The 15,780-nt window shown below is 47.8% G+C and overlaps 1 protein-coding gene across 1 annotated transcript in view; it reads right to left on the minus strand.

The window, feature by feature from the left end:
* Positions 1-15,483: 15,483 nt before the first annotated feature.
* The window catches only part of LMX1A (LIM homeobox transcription factor 1 alpha), a 155,907-nt gene continuing 155,610 nt past the window's right edge, over positions 15,484-15,780 (minus strand). Inside the window, exon 8 of the mRNA XM_032422388.1 lies at positions 15,484-15,675. Coding sequence (XP_032278279.1) covers positions 15,515-15,675 — 161 coding nt within the window. The 3' untranslated portion in view covers positions 15,484-15,514. The remainder of the gene's footprint in view (positions 15,676-15,780) is intronic.

Consider the following 15,780-nt stretch of genomic DNA (forward strand, 5'->3'; position numbering starts at 1 on the left):
GGAGGTTGGTTTTCTGACCTGAGACTGCAGGGTGTCAGGCCGTGAGTTCTACGGAGCCAAGGGCAGGGCAGCGCCACAACGGAGACGCCAAGCCCTCTCCTACTGACGGGTACTAGCACTTGAAGCGCCGGGCACTGGCGAGGAGCCGGCACACTAACATGAACAAGCCAGGGCACAGTCTCTGCGGGCCCGTGACGCAGGCCAAGGGGAGCTCCGAGGGCCCAGCAGGAGGGCGGAGGCCTGGGACACAGGAGGAAGGGTCAGCGGACCGCCCGGAGGATGTGGCATCTAACCTGAACGCTGGAGGATGGGTAAGTTAGCCCAGGGCGTGTGCGCATGCGCGTGCGTGCGCGTGCGTGCGTGCACGTGCGGGGGCGGGGCGTGGCAGGGATGTTGTAAGATGAATAACCTGTGCAAAGACCTGCTGGCGGGAGAGAGTGTGGCAGGCTGGAGGGCGTCTGGGGGGTTCTGGGGACTAGAGCCAGGGTACAAGGGGAAGAGGTGGGGGAGTGGAGACAAGGCTGTAGATCTTTCAAGCCGGCAGCAGTGGTGTCAAATTCACCTTCAGAAAGATCACTCTGGCGTTAGGGTACATCCAGGAGAAGAGCAGTCCTGCCCCTCGCATGGACAGTGGGGAAAACAACCGCTGTTAGGGATGCAGGGCTGGGGCTTCAAAGCAGTATCTGGAGAAGGGTTCAGGGAAGGCTAGTAGAGCCTCCTTCTACTGCACTGACGCCCGGGCGCCCTAGAAGCGTGCCATCTGGGGAAAGATGGACCAGGCCCTTGGGCTAGAGAGGCTCATGGGGCAAGAACCCACAAGTTGCTTTAGTCTGACCCATGTGCCCCTTGACAGAGGTGTCCACAGTGGCACACAGGCAGGTGCCACCCTGGGGCTGGCAGATGCATCCTGGCCAGAGAGCAACCCCCCCAGAGCAGGTAGGAGCAGAGCATGCGCCAGTCACTGGGAACTACCCATCTCTCCGTCTCGTGTGTTTTCCCCTCCAATCCCTCCTTCCCACTGCTGCCAGAAGGACCTGGTATAAAACCTATCATGCCTCTGCTCTGCTCTATAGTCTTCAAAGCGATGGTCGGTAAACTGCCAGAACCTGGGTACGGATGAAGACAGTAGCGCCAAACTATGCCAGCAGTTAGCCCTTCTTCACGCCCACACCCATTTCAAAAAAAGCCACTTTCACTCAAGAATGTAACAGATGAACCAGGAAAAATGATTAATTTTATTAAATGTCAACACTTGAGTACACATCTTTTTGATATTTGGTGTGATGCTCTGGGAAGTATGCACACAGGATGTCTGCTTCCTGGAGTCTGCTTAGGTCACGAAGGGCCCTGTGTGATGGTCGAGTTGTGAGCTGAGCAAACTGCTCCTTTTGCAGAAGACCAGTTTTACTTGAAAAAATGGCCACCCCGTGGTTATGCAGATTTAAAACTTGTTAGACATTATCTCCAAAATGAGCAAATCGAACCTATCACTTTAAGAGGAAAAGCTGATGGTTTTTGTTGCCAATGACCAAATTTTGACGTTCGAAAAAAAATCAGAATTTTGAAAACTCACATGTGCTGGTGAGCTTGACAGCTCCCCAGTACTTCAGAAACTTTTCTGATGAGCTCAATTGGCGATATTTGCAAATACGACATCGTTGGTATGGTGCCATGAAATGTGTCAACACTGGAAAGGTCTGCCCAACTCGGAGCACTGATATTTCCCCAACGACCAACAAATGATGTCACGAAATTAAGTATGGATTAAAAGACCTATTCAAAGTGCAAGACTGACCACTGGACTTTTTTAAAAATAAACTTCATTTTTTACAACAGTTTTAGGGAAACTATGTCTTTCAGGGAATTTCCATACAACCCAAGCCTCGTTCCCCCGTTATTAACTCTGGCGTTAGCATGGTACATTTATTATGATGAATGAGCCAGTGTTGATACATTATTGTCAACGCAAGCCCCTACTTTATTGGGGTTCCTTAGTTTTTACCTAATGTCCTTTTTCCCATCCAGGATATCACATTATGTTTCATGTCATGTCTCTTTAGGCTTCTCTTGCTTGGACAATTTCTCAGACTTAACTTTGTTTTTGACAACCTTTGTCAGGTATTTTGCAGAATGTTCCTCAACTGGAATTTGTCTGATGTTTTTTCTTAATTAGACTGGGGTACGGTTTGGGGGACAAGACCACAGAGGTAAAGTGCTGTTTTCATCACATCACATCAAAGGTACATACTGTCGACCTGATGTATGACTGTTGGTTTCACTTCAGTCACCTGGCTGAGGGAGTGTTTGCAAGGTTCCTCCACTATTAAGTTACTTTTTCCTCCCTTCTTGTGCTGTCCTCCTGGGAGTAGATCACTATCTGCAGCCCACACTTAAGGAGTGGGGAGTTGAGCCTCCTCTCCTCAAGGGCACAGTATAAATTAGTTGGAATTCTCCACATGGGAGATTTATCTTTTCTTTCTTTCTTTATTCAATCATTCATCTATATCAATATGGACTCATGATATTTATTTTATACTTTGGGTTATAATCCAATACTTCTTTATTAATTCTTCTGCTTCATTTGTGCTAGCTTTGACCAGCCTTTTCAGTTGACTCCTATGTCCCTTTGATAGATCTTCACCATTGTGTGTGTGTGTGTGTGTGTGTGTGTGTGTGTGTGTGTGTGTGTGTTTTGAGGCTCATCATGTATACTTCCTGCCCCAGTCCTGCTAGAATCAGCCATTTTTCCCAGGAGACTTTTGATGAGAGAATGGTATTAGCAACGAAGATCTAGGTGCCTGGTAGCGATGGATTTTAATGTAACAGAGAACATGATTTTAGATTCAAGCAACCTTGAAGAAACTATCAAGTTTGATTGTAATATGAAAGGAAAAAAATCATATAATAAAGAAAACTATTAAAACACTCCTCCCTCCATATATTTATTGATGTATCTGCATGAAGCCTGATTTAACACACTGCCACAAACAAATACAGAAGCGGATGTGAGACCCAGCTGTCCCTCTGCCACGTGAGACATTAAAGAGATGTGTAAGAATGTAAAACAGATGCAGTACTGAATTATTTTTCCTTGGGAAAATACAGTTATTTCTTTTAAAATGTGACATTTATGTTAACATGTAATGAGTTTACTCTTGTTATTTTAAATGAGCCAAGAAGAAAATATTTTTAAATGTTCTCAAATTTCTAATACAGTAAATCCCAACAGAGAGAGCTCATGTAAAAAAAGTTCTTTGGAGTCCGCGGTAACTGTTAAAAGTGTAATGGGTCTTGAAAGGAAAAGGTTGGCAAGCCGCTGGCTGAGCCACACCAGACTAGCGGCATCTCCCTGCACCCCTTCCCCTCCCCAGACCCTCGCCTGCCTCAGATCCACCTGGCTCATGCTTTCCACAGCACCCACCCCATCCTTGTCTCCAAGCCAACTCCCTCTCACCTCTCAAGACTCAGCCCCAATGTCTTCCACGAGACATCCCCTGATTCCCCAAGCGGATTTAAACTTACCCTCTCCTAGATCCCCATGCCACTTGGCACAAATTTCTAGTTTGGCATGTGTCACATAGTGATCAGAATTATTTGTATCTGCTTCTCTCTTGAACGAGGACGGGGGCTTATCTGATCTGTCATTCTGACCAGGTGCAGAATAGGAGGCCTGGCACGGATTTTGTGCTCGGGGTATGCGTGTTAGAAGAATAAACGAACAGCTCATCAGTGACACCCATCTCTTCCAGTGACTGACCAGGCCACTCGGCTGCCTTTACATCGGAATGAAATCCATTCACTTCTCCATTTTTACTGGGGCAAAGGTCTGGTGCTTACCACTTGGATATCTCATTTAATTCAACAAGTTTTTCCCAATGTCTGTTATCAGCCAGGCACAGTACTAGGAACTGGGGGTAAGATGTGCACGTGTGGAGGTCATGTCTAGCAGGAAATAATAACTAGTGACCTTTAGGTCTGCCCTTAATCTGCTGCCATAGTTAAGGGCAAATCAAGGTCAGTTCACACAGAACAGTCAGCTGCATCCAAATGTAGTCCTAACCCCAGAGCGTAAATAGTCCAAAGAGCAAAAAAATACCCAATGAATTCAAAGGTTGCAGACAGCCCCCCTAGGTAATGAAATGTAGAAAATATTTTGTGCAGGCTGCTAGTCAGATTTACCTAGATTCAACTGTTTACCACAATTCCTCTTGGATAATGAGGTACAAACTTGACTAAGTCCTTGTTTTCTCATTCCTTTGGTATTTTCTTTCTAGCAGGTTTTGGGGTACAAGGAAGTTGAGAGAAGAAGGAGGATGTAAGAAATTTAGAGAATTTGGCTTATAGTGGCCTTGGCCCGTAAAATGCGGGTAAATGCAATTAAATTTTGGTTGCAATGGAGCTACTTGTTCAGATATCTTCACCTAGAACTGCCAATTCCTTCTTGCCCCTCATTCGGTGTTTGAAATTCTTTTTTGATCCCAGTTGTGTAGATGTCTGCTGTCCAATGTGGTAGTGACTCCCCACACATGGCTATTGAGCTCTTGAAATGTGGCTAGTGGGCCATGTTGAAAAATAATATGTGGGATATATTGGGTTTAATAAAATATATTATTAAAATTACTATCACTCATTGTTTCTTGCTTTTTTTTTTTAAGATGGCTACTGGGAAATTTAAAATTCCACAGGGTGGCTCCCATTTTATTCCTAGTGGATGGCCTGGATCTACAGGGCAGTTCACCATCTGACATTCAGGTTAGCAGGGGACCGGGTTCGAGCCATGTCTCTGCCCCACACGGACAGTTCTCTGGAGAGAAACCCCTCCATTTGACTCCAAGCTACTGCCTTTGCAAAGCGAGGTCATTAGCATAAGATCACTCAGGGTAAGCTCTTGCCCTCTCCTGATAAGATCACGGGGACCTCCCCACCTGAAAGGTGATCTCCCAGCAAATCTCGGGCTGGCCATCAGGCAAGATCTGAGGACAAAGGAGGGGTTGTTGATGGAATGTCCCAATCTCTACAGGAAGGTCAATCCTGAATCCTGCCTTTCTCCTCTCCTTGCTCTCCTGCACCTGAGGGGATCTCCATTTTCCTTGCCAAGTGCCCCTCCCCCTCCCCCCAAAGACCCCCATCATCTCTGAGCCCCCACCATACCTGCCTTCCTGCTATTCCAGAATTCTCATCTGCAGCCCCAAAGTAACAGCAGGTACAGAGCTGCCTCCCTGGAAAAACCCCCTCTGAGTTGCTCTGACACAGAGCCCTGACGTCCCACAACAGCCGCTTCGAACCCACTTCTGTGTCCTGTGTTTGCCTTTGTCCAAGGTGAGCTTCCTGGACAAAGGGGGACAGGACGGCAGGATTTGCTCTGTGTTGCTATTTGTAAAGACATCACCCTGTTTCCAGTTACTGGGATTCAAAATGCTTTTAACTCCTCCCTCTCCCTGTGGTCAGGTCCTGTTACTTTTGCCACCAGGTGATTCTCCAAATTAGTACCCTTTTCTCTCCCTTCCTGATCTCACTTTCCTGCACCGGGCCGTTACTTTGCACCCAGAGTGGCTGCAATTCTTGCCACCATATTGCGTGCTGCTACTAATCTTGTGCTTCTCCTCCTCATACCAATCTTTAGCCCCATTTGCTGATAAGGAAATACGAGATTTGGGGGGAGGGGACGTGTGGCAGTAAGGGGCAGAATAATAATGCAAGCATGTCCGAGTCCAAAGCTTGTGCTCTGTTCATGCTGGTTTCCCCATCTTGGGTGTCATGCCAAAAGAAAGAACCAAAGCCATTTCTGCTCAGTTGTATCCGTTTCTGCATTGGTCAATGTCTAAGTGAAGAGTAAAAGGTTTAATCCATCACCTGAGGTGTTTCAAACATCTGACGGTTGGGGGTTGTAGGACCCGGTTGGCTGACATGTCACAGTCCTGACTTGTTGGGACCTATACTTAGGTCACTGTTATACTGCTGTCTTTTGTATATGTATTTGTCTTATATAGATGGTGAAATAGTTGTCATATATCTTGTTAAATATACTCAAAATAACTAATACTATGCCTTACCACTTGCTAACCTTTAAGCTTTATAAGGATAGAAGCTGTGCCTTCATCTTTATGGGATCCCATAGCAGTACCCCTTTCTAGTAGATGCTCAGGAAATGCTTGTGGAGTAATAATTTCTGATGCCTCGCAGATAAAGCCCAACCTGTTAGGGAAGCATCTGAGACCCTTCCCAGTCCATAGGGCCCTAATTTAGTGCCCTAGCCATTCCCCACCCCCACCTCCCCATGCCTCTGCTGTTCTAGCCACAAGGGCCATCTTCCCCTAAACACAGTGTTCTGCTCATGCTCAGATTTTCCCCTTTCTGGATTGCCCTTCCCCACCCTGTACTCCTGGCATTCTCCTCATCTTTCAAGGCCCAGATCAGATATGAGCCCCACCATGACGTCATTCCTAACCCACCCTCTCCACTTTGCCTCTATGGAACTCTGCATATATGCCTTTATTAAAAGCCCAATTACATCGTAACGATCTATTTACAAACCTTTTCTCACCAGCTAGAATTATACCCAGTGGGGAAATATTATTTCCAGAACCTCGTGTGGCAGAAAAACACACACCTCTAAAATATTATTTTATTTTGGGGCAACTGGGTGGCTCAGTCATTAAGCGTCTGCCTTCGGCTCAGGTCATGATCCCAGGGTCCTGGGATCGAGCCCCGCATCCGGCTCTCTGCTTAGCGGGAAGCCTGCTTCTCCCTCTCCCACTCCCTCTGCTTGTGTTCCCTCTCTCGCTGTGTCTCTCTCTGTCAAATAAATAAATAAAATCTTTAAAAAATAATAAAATAAAATGTTATTTTATTTTATCATCAGAGAATTAAAGGCATGAGAGTAAAGATTCGGGACGCAGACTAAGTGTCTTGACTAGAAACAAGGAAGGAAAGCTTTCCCCATATTAAAAGGGGGGAGGGGTTTCCTGGCTTGATCAGGAGAAAGAGAAAGGGCTGGAGACTGCAGGCTTCCAAGTAATGCTATCAGAAGACCCAAGAGAAGGTACCACAAGGTGTGTCAGGACCATGACAGCTGTGAAGAAAGACAGCCATGATGTTGACAGTGGCAATGGGCACCTTGGGTGGATGGCAGAGGCCAGCATCTGATGAACCCCTTCCCCTAACTCTGCTGCCACTTTGGCCCTGCCCAAGACCCAAGACTAGAACATGGTCATGCGGTTGGAGAGGGAAACCCAGCCCAGTGGGAAAGGGACCAAAATTAGACTGTAGGTTGTCATAAAAGAATGCAGAAACATATGTTTCTTACAAAGCTGTGCTTTCAACCTTAAATCCGTACTCACTACCCTCATTCACTGACTGGCATAAAGATAGCTCCTAAAAAGTTTGTCTTGGGGAGCCTGGGTGGCTCAGTCGTTAAGCGTCTGCCTTCGGCTCAGGTCATGATCCCAGGGTCCTGGGATCGAGCCCCGCATCGGGCTCCCTGCTCAGCGGGAAGCCTGCTCCTCCCTCTCCCACTCCCCCTGCTTGTGTTCCCTCTCTCGCTGTGTCTCTGTCAAATAAATAAAATCTTTAAAAAAAAAAAAAAGTTTGTCTTACATGTTGAGTGGATGAACAAATAAACAATGTATTTAGATTGACCACACAATTGCTGGACTTTTTTGTGACATGCCTAATGGGTATTCATTTTGGACTTTTAGGGGGACAATAAATAACATCACTATCATTGCTTCCTACACTTGTGACTAACCAGGAACTATTACAAAGGAACCAGCGAAATGGAGATTTTTTTAAAAAATCAGCTTTATTGAAAAAAAATCAGCTTTACTAGTAAATCTAATTAAAGACTGAAGCTTAGATTTGTACCCACAGTCAGAGGATCCCCCTAACTATGAACTTCTTGAAAGGAACTGTCCCCTAAACTCCATTTCTGTCCCAGTTACCTCCCACGTAGATATGCCAAGAACATCTAATGCACCCAGACCACGGAGAGACACCAGAGACCCACAGAGCCAGCAGAGCCGAGCCACGCGTTCTCACCTCCTTTTCCTGAACCACTAATCAGGTACTTTCTCTACTCTTCCTTTGAGGAGAAGCAAATTAGGGCTGAGAGGAGAGGCCAGGAGCATTTCCCCAGTGGAAATCTCACAGAAACAGGGGACTGGGAATGAAGGTTTCTCTCTAAAATCAGTAAGTAGCTCATCATTGACATGGCGTGTGATACTCCTCGTGTGTGTGTGTGCATGCATGCATGCATGTACATACTAAGTACATACATATATGTATGTAAATAATGTAAAATGCGCGTGTGTACGTATCACATGCTCAGCATGTGTATACTGCCGTGTGCATATACTAAATACACGGTATGCAGGAAAGACTGTAGGGTACTTCCGGAGGCTGGGTGAGCTCATCAAATTCTACGTTGCTTAAAGAGATATTTAGAGAAGTGTGTTGGGATGAGGTGGGCAAATAAACAAACCACCTTTACTTCCTTTTCTTTAAGGGATAAGAGGACCCAGCTCTAAAGTAACTGCTTTCCAGTTATCCATAAATTCCAAAGTCACAGGACAATCATGTCACCCTCTTTCCACCTTACCCCAGTTGACTCCCATTACCTAGGAATGTATAGTCTGGACCTTTCCCTCTTTATCTTAGCAGCATGAGGGGAACAAAATGGGCTTAGATTTCTTCCTAACTGGGACTGGCTTTGTGTATCAGTCAGGATTCAATTTGGCTGTAAATCGAAGAAACCCAAAACAACAGTAACTTAATAAAAGGAAGAAGTTTATTTCTCTCTCTCTGCATATATATAATTAGGATGTCGGTATTCAGGGCTAATATGGCAGCTTGGCTCCCAGAAGTCCTCAGGAATCCAGACTCCTACAGTATTGTCTCACCATGCTTCGCCTCCACTCATGGGTACATCTCATGACCTAAGATAGTTGTTCCAGTTCCAGCCATCACATCTGCATTACAGCCAGGAAGAAGAAAGTGACCGTAGAGGGAAGGGAAACATGCCAGTCGTCTTTTAAAGAAGGTGCCCCAAAGATGCCATATGACCCATTTATCTCGCTGGGCAGAACTTGGTCAAATGAACAAACTTAGTTGCACTAGAGTTTGAGAGGTATAGGCTTTATTCCAAGTAACCTTGTAACAAATGGAGAGTTCATCTTAGGAGAGAGTAAATTGTGGGAACAACTAGCGGCCGCAGTTACACCTTGAAATGGGGAGCCTTTGATCTGTATTCGTGAATTAGTGGCAACATGCTCCTGTCACCAACACCTTCACCATTGATCTCATTTGCTTCCTCGAGTTCTGCCATTAGTCAACCCTGTGCCCAACCAGAATGGTCTTTGTGCATTTACAGTTGAACATGCCTTGTATCCTTTCTTCTGTGCTGTTATCCACTTTGGTCCTTTTGTTGAGAATGCCCTCCCTCCTCCTCTCAACATATATATCAAATCATTGACATATAATTACTAAGGTCTACATCTGTGGTCTCAAAGCCCATCTGTGAAGGTTTAATTCCAGCCCCACCCTCTTGGTAAAGCCACTTCTTTCCTTCCTTTGTCCCAATAACCTCTCTCCTTTCTGAATGCCTCCGCACATCATGCGTGCCAGCACCCTGACACCTGGCATACACAGGCATCCATGTGGAGTTCATGTGCATGTTCTCTACTTGCAACTAGATTGTAAGCTCCTTGCGGGCAGGAGAAATATTGTGACTTCTTTGTACCTCTCCCAGTCCCTGACCATGTATATGCTCCTGACTTCCACATACCTAGCCACTGAGAAGTCAGGATTAGGGGGACAAGCGAAGACGGAGAGCCAAGAGAAATGAATTGGAAACTCAACTCCGACCCTAACTAGCTCTGCAACCTTGGGCTTAATTTCTCTGAGCTACAGGTTTCTCATCTATAAAATAAAGAATGTAACAGCTATCCAAGCGAATCCAGAGGAACACATACACACACATACACACACACACACAAACACACACACCCTTCCTACAGTGCAAAACACCACAAAATTTGTAGGTATATAGCTCCTATCAGGATTTTTTGGCTGCAAGCAACTGAAACCAATTCAGGATAACTTGAGCAAAAGGGGCCTTTTGCAGGATAAGCAGAGCAGACTGCTCATGGAGCCAAAGGGTGTATGGAGACTGACCTTGGCAACAGATGGGGAGTGGGCAGCTCTGGGGTCAGGCAGCAGGCAATGTGGTCATCTTGGCAGGTGCCCCTTGGGAAGTGGGCTAGCTCTAAGCAAGTTTCCAGCTTTGTGCCAGTCCCTCAGGTTCAAGTCCTGGAAAGGGACATTGGCCTAGCTTTGGTTATGTGCCCCCGCTCCTTGGGTCCAGCAGTCTAAGTCACCTGGATCTACAGTCCCATAAAGTCCACGCATGATGAAGATCAAGTCCTCAAAGGAAATCAGGGTGACATCATCAGCATCGTGAGTAGATGCTGGGTGGCCAGAAAACAGTAAATGTCCACCACAGGGCTTAATAAATGTGTGTCAACTGAGGGACAGTGGCCTCCCTTCATTTTGCACTCTAAGACACTATGGGCAACTTCTCTAGACCTTATCAATGGACACCTTGGAGGACATTGGTTTATCACATTCTTCCTCCCACGGCAGTTCGAACAAAACCTTCCAGAAAGGAGAAATGGAATAGCTACTTGAAAGGGGAGGGCACTAGGAGAGATGAATCAAGTCAACTCTGTCATCACTAGCCCAAGAAACCTCTGACCTTCCACACTAAGTCACGCTGGCCTACCTTCTACTCTTCCAGCCCGCTCTCAATACAATGCAAGTTCAGTTCATTCACACACACCCCCCACTAATTGTCATCTCCATGAGTGGGGCCAACAGCTCTTTCTGCTCACTTCCATTTCTACGATCCATAGCATATTCTTGCTGCTCAGCAAATACTTGTAGAATGAATTCAATGAACACACAAGGTGCTAAAAGAGGCCAATTGGTCAGCTACACACCTGTTGAGGGCAGGCTCCACCTTCCCTTCCTAAGCACATGGGGTGCCGGGGGGGTGGGGAGACTACAGGTAGAGACAGGTGAGCTAATGTACCGTCCACTAGGGGCTAGGTCATCCTACGCTTCCCCCCCCTCCCAGAATCGTCCCCTAGAGGGGAGAAGGGCCCATCCGGCCGTGGCAGCAGTAATCCACAGCTGCTGGGGGAGGAAAGAAATGATCTCATTCAGATCTGCAGTATCCCTTCCTTGCCATGGGCACCCACCCAAGCAGGAGCATTGCACATGGCACCAGGCTCCGCAGGTGGCCCATCTGCGTGTGCCTCCTGGGACGAGATACTAAGACACCCTGCTTTTTGTACAGTAGTCCACGGCCTACCAAGTTCTTTCCTAATTGTTTCCTTTGATGCTCATGATAACCAACCTGTAAGACAGGCGAGTGTCATTGGCCCCATTTAATAAATGAAGAAAGGGAGGCCCAGAGCCTTGGTCAAGGTTGCACATCCTGGGAACTTCAGATAGAGCACAAACGTTAGGGCCAGGGACCCCCAATCCTCCCCATCCGCCATGTGGACAGGGCCTATATGTTCAGGGAGGCCTTCTTTTGAACTCTCCCCATCCTGTCATGGAACAATGTTGCAACATGCTAGACAAAGGGACTCAAGGAAACAATGTATTATTGGGTTTCATTCTAGTTGAATTGTGTCTGTTTGTATCCAGTTTGGACTGAATGTATTTGCCTGGGTGGGTGGGGAAGGGAGAGAGACAGAGATACTTGGATTTCACTTGCAGTGCGGTTAAAAATGTGTCTTTGGGTTTGGGATTGACTAATTCCAATTTCTTCCTATTTTTGATTCACGTCAGGTCAACACAAAACGCTGCCATTCAGAAAAGGCTCAGACTATGGATCTGGGGTCTCCCTCTCATCTCAGCCCTGAGGTGATAACAGATGGCTGGAGAAATCACCTATGACCTGACTGCTTCTCCTTAGGGGACAGAGTTCATACTGTGTCCTTGGAATTGGAATTTTATCTGCATACCTTTCAAAAACCAACCAACCAACCAACCCAACTCTCCCACAATTGTGAGTCAGGCTATATTAAGACCCACACTGAGGTTTAAAGAAGTTACATAAGAAGTGATTATGTTGACCCCAGGGGAGGGGGGGGGGGGACAAGATGAACCAGCATGTTTTCTCCTTTTTCCTCAAATCCGGCCCTCCATCAACAACTCAACCCTGAGAGCAGGCCTGGCCCCTGCTGCAGCCTCCGTCATAGGCTCCGGGCTTTGCCTGTGTCACCTCACTTGACCTTGTCACCTCTGCTAGGGACAAGAGCCATACCTGTGCTGTGGATGAGGAGTCAGAGGCTCAGCAGGGGGAAGTAACCTGCCCAGCTTGGCCATGCAGTTAGGAGGTGGCGAACTGGGAGTCAGATCAGTATGTGCCCACTTTGAGCCAGAAGAAAAGAAAAAAAGAAAAAAAGGAGAAGAGTAGAGAAAAGAAAAGAAAAGAAGAGGAAAGAAGAAAGAAAACCAATGGGTGGCGACATCTTGGAAGTCTTCATTATGCAAGGAAGAGAGGTGCCCTCCGAACCCAAACTCTTCCCCAGGTCCTTCACATGAGCAATAACAGTAATTTCTCCTGTGTTTGGGTGATTAGGAAATCAGGGGGTGTTTGCTGCAGCAGGTAACGCTAGCCGGGCTCCGCACACGGGCACCGCACCCAGCTTGGCAGGCTTTCTGAGGAGGCCAAGATGCTGAAGGACAAGGAGGCATCGGGCAGACAGACCGGGACAGGGAACGGTGTCCAGCCTGGGCTCTCTCTGGAAGCTGGAGACGGAACCAGGGCCAGCCCGGGGGAGGGCAGTGTGAGGCAGCCCTCCTTGGGGGGCTCCTCCTGCCAGCCCCACTTCATAACTCACATCTCTCTCCTTCCAGGCCCTCGGCAAGACGCAGAGCCAGCTTCTAACGGGGCGAGTGAGCAGAGGTGGGGGGACAGGGTCTGGCAGGTGGGTGGGAGGACACACAGAAGTGGCGTCGCTCTTGGAGTGTAACTGGTGGTTTTGCACTCATTCCTATTGTTTCCTAACTTCTTTTCTTCATAGTCGTAACAATCACCCATGTATCACATTGAAGACCACTGAGAACCCTGGGAGAAGCTCCAGTCTGTGGCTCTGCTCCCCCATCCTGGCTGGACATCTCCCTTCCGTCCTGTGTGAGACATCTTTCTCCTGCTCTGATTTCCAAGCAAATGTTCTCACACCACACACTGCAAACCACTCTGCCTCGAGTGAACTTGATGGTGCTGATGGAATGTTCCCCGGGCCTCCTCCCACAGCCGTGTTTGTGAAGACTGAGGTCTTCCCGTTCACCCTGGTGGGAAGGTGTAGACTCCTTTCTCCTTCGGTTTTGCTGGACTCGCTTTCCCTTCATGTTAAGCTTCGCCATGTGCTCATCCCCAGGCCCCTGTTGACAAACACCCGTGTCCCCCTGGTTCTGGGCCCCCCACCCCTGCCCCTGAATCAACGACAGCTCATTTATAAGAGGTTTTTAATTTCATCTTGGTATGCCATCACGAGTGGAGGAAGGATCTCTATTTGTTTTCACTCACATAGTACCTGCTACATTCCCCAACGGATCTCCGCCCCAGAAGCCTGCGAAGTCATACAGCTTCTGCATGATTTTCACTCACCAGACTGGTTTGGGGTTCCGGGTGGTTTGCATAAATTATAAACATGAGCACAAAAATCACACAACACAGACTCTACCATAAGGGAGCACGTTCCCTCTGGCTTTGCAGAGAGTGAAGGGGACAAGGCTCTTAAGACCCCGGATGTCCTCAGGAGTGAGGCCGAGCCTGGACTGGCCCCTCCCAGGGGAGTGCAAGCTGACCCCCCGGCTTCCCCCTTCTCCTCGTCTGCTTTCTCAGGAGGCATCCTAGCACAGAAGTAGCTGGTCCTAGCACCACAGCTGGAGGACAGGGTGCAGAAGCATCCCCGTGTATGACGGCAGCCGGCTCTTCTGCGCTCCAAGTCCGAGAAGCGAGACAGAATGAAGAACCCCGCGGTTCCACCTAGATCCCTGCTGCCTCTATGTGCTCCAGAAGGCTGTTTAGAAATAGACTTTCTAGAACAGGGGCCAGCCAACATTTTATGAAAAGAGCCAGACAGCATAGGTAGTAAATATTTCAGGCTTTCGGGGCCACATACACTGTGTCCCATAGTCCTTTTTTTTTTTTTTTTTTACAACCCTTTAAAAATGTAAAAAAACATTCGTAGCTGGCAGGCCATAAAACACAGCCTGCGGGCCGTAGTTTGTCAACCCCTGGTCTATAACACCACGATGCCCTCCTCCATCCCCTTGGCAACAGCCTCCTCCCCATGGCAGGACTCTGGCCCCCTGAGCTGCCCTGAGCTGGCCTCTCCAGCCGAGGCTTTGCAGAAGGGACCCTGGCGGGCAGAGTGGCCCTCAGGGCTCAGGGTGCGGACCCCCCCCCCCCATAGCCTCTTTAGCCAAGTGACTGGTCTGGTATTTTAACAAATATCGGCTATTAATTTCAGCCCTGCTCATGCATCCTGGGGGTGAATGAAGCCTCGGCGTCCCCCAGTGAGGTAGGTACATAGTGTCAGCCTCATCCCACACCTGCAGATGCCGAAGTTCAAGAGCAAAACTGACCTTCCTACTGCTGCCCACAACTACACGTCAGAATTTAAAAGAAAGCTGAAGAGTCTAGGCTTTACCTTTTCTAAGAACACGCTCAAGGCTTTTTCTGTCCCACCCAAGCCCTGTGATTCAGCCCCCAAGAGAGCAAGAATCCATGAAGGAGTCCAGTCAGCCACCTGGAGCTGCTTTCCAGACCTCGATGACACTCTTGAAAACAGAATTCACTCAAGCACTCAAAGCTCTTGGCTCAGGTGCTGCGGTCCTCTCTGCCCTGCCGACAAGTCTCTTCGAACTAAAAATAAAGTTTATAAAAGTAAATTATCTCATTTTATAACTTAAGTGCATCAAGCATTTCCTTAAATATAGTTCACACTGAAAATAAAGTTACTTTTGCTGTACAGTTGGCGTCTGTTATAATTAGGAATAAACTTTGATGATAAAGCATGGAAGGTTACACACTCACACACACCTCTATCTGTCTGTCTGTCTGTCTATGGGTATATGGATGGGTAGACATATGCACCTCTTGACAAGAGCTTCCCCCAAAATGGCAGGAAGTTGTTAGGAGTCTCCAGGTACCTAGTTTGCATGAGAATGTCTATATTAAAAGTCCCTGTCCTTAATGATAAACACATCTTCATACCTAAAGCTAAGACTTATCAGAAACATGAAACTATGCGATCCATTATGTATTCAGTCTTTGGAAATGCCGAGCTACACCAGGTCGTTATACAACAGCAATCCGACAAAACTCCCTCCCCAACCCACCTCTCCCCTGGCCTCCCCATCCTAACGTCGGCCGACCCCTCACGTCATACGGTTGTTCCGGTGGGAGCCCAGCCACAGAACTCGAGGGGAAGACTCAAGAGGTAAAGTAAGAATTCTGCATGGAGTACAGGTGGTCGATGGGGTTTCCCACCCGGGACTGCAGGGGCCCGGCTTCTGAGGTTGCTAGGAAACAGTCACCCAGGTTACTGAGGGAGGTGTCGTCACTATCCAGGTCGTGGAAGAGGGGCTCGGCACCTGAAATGGAGAGGAAATGGTCGTGAGGGTCTCGAAGAAGGGACTCCCTTCGGCGCTAGGAATGGGAAAGCTCCCCCCGCCCCCCCCCCCCCCCCCCCCCCCCCC

Source organism: Phoca vitulina, unplaced genomic scaffold, assembly GCF_004348235.1.
Source record: "Phoca vitulina isolate PV1807 unplaced genomic scaffold, GSC_HSeal_1.0 scaffold26, whole genome shotgun sequence".
NCBI lineage: Eukaryota > Metazoa > Chordata > Mammalia > Carnivora > Phocidae > Phoca > Phoca vitulina.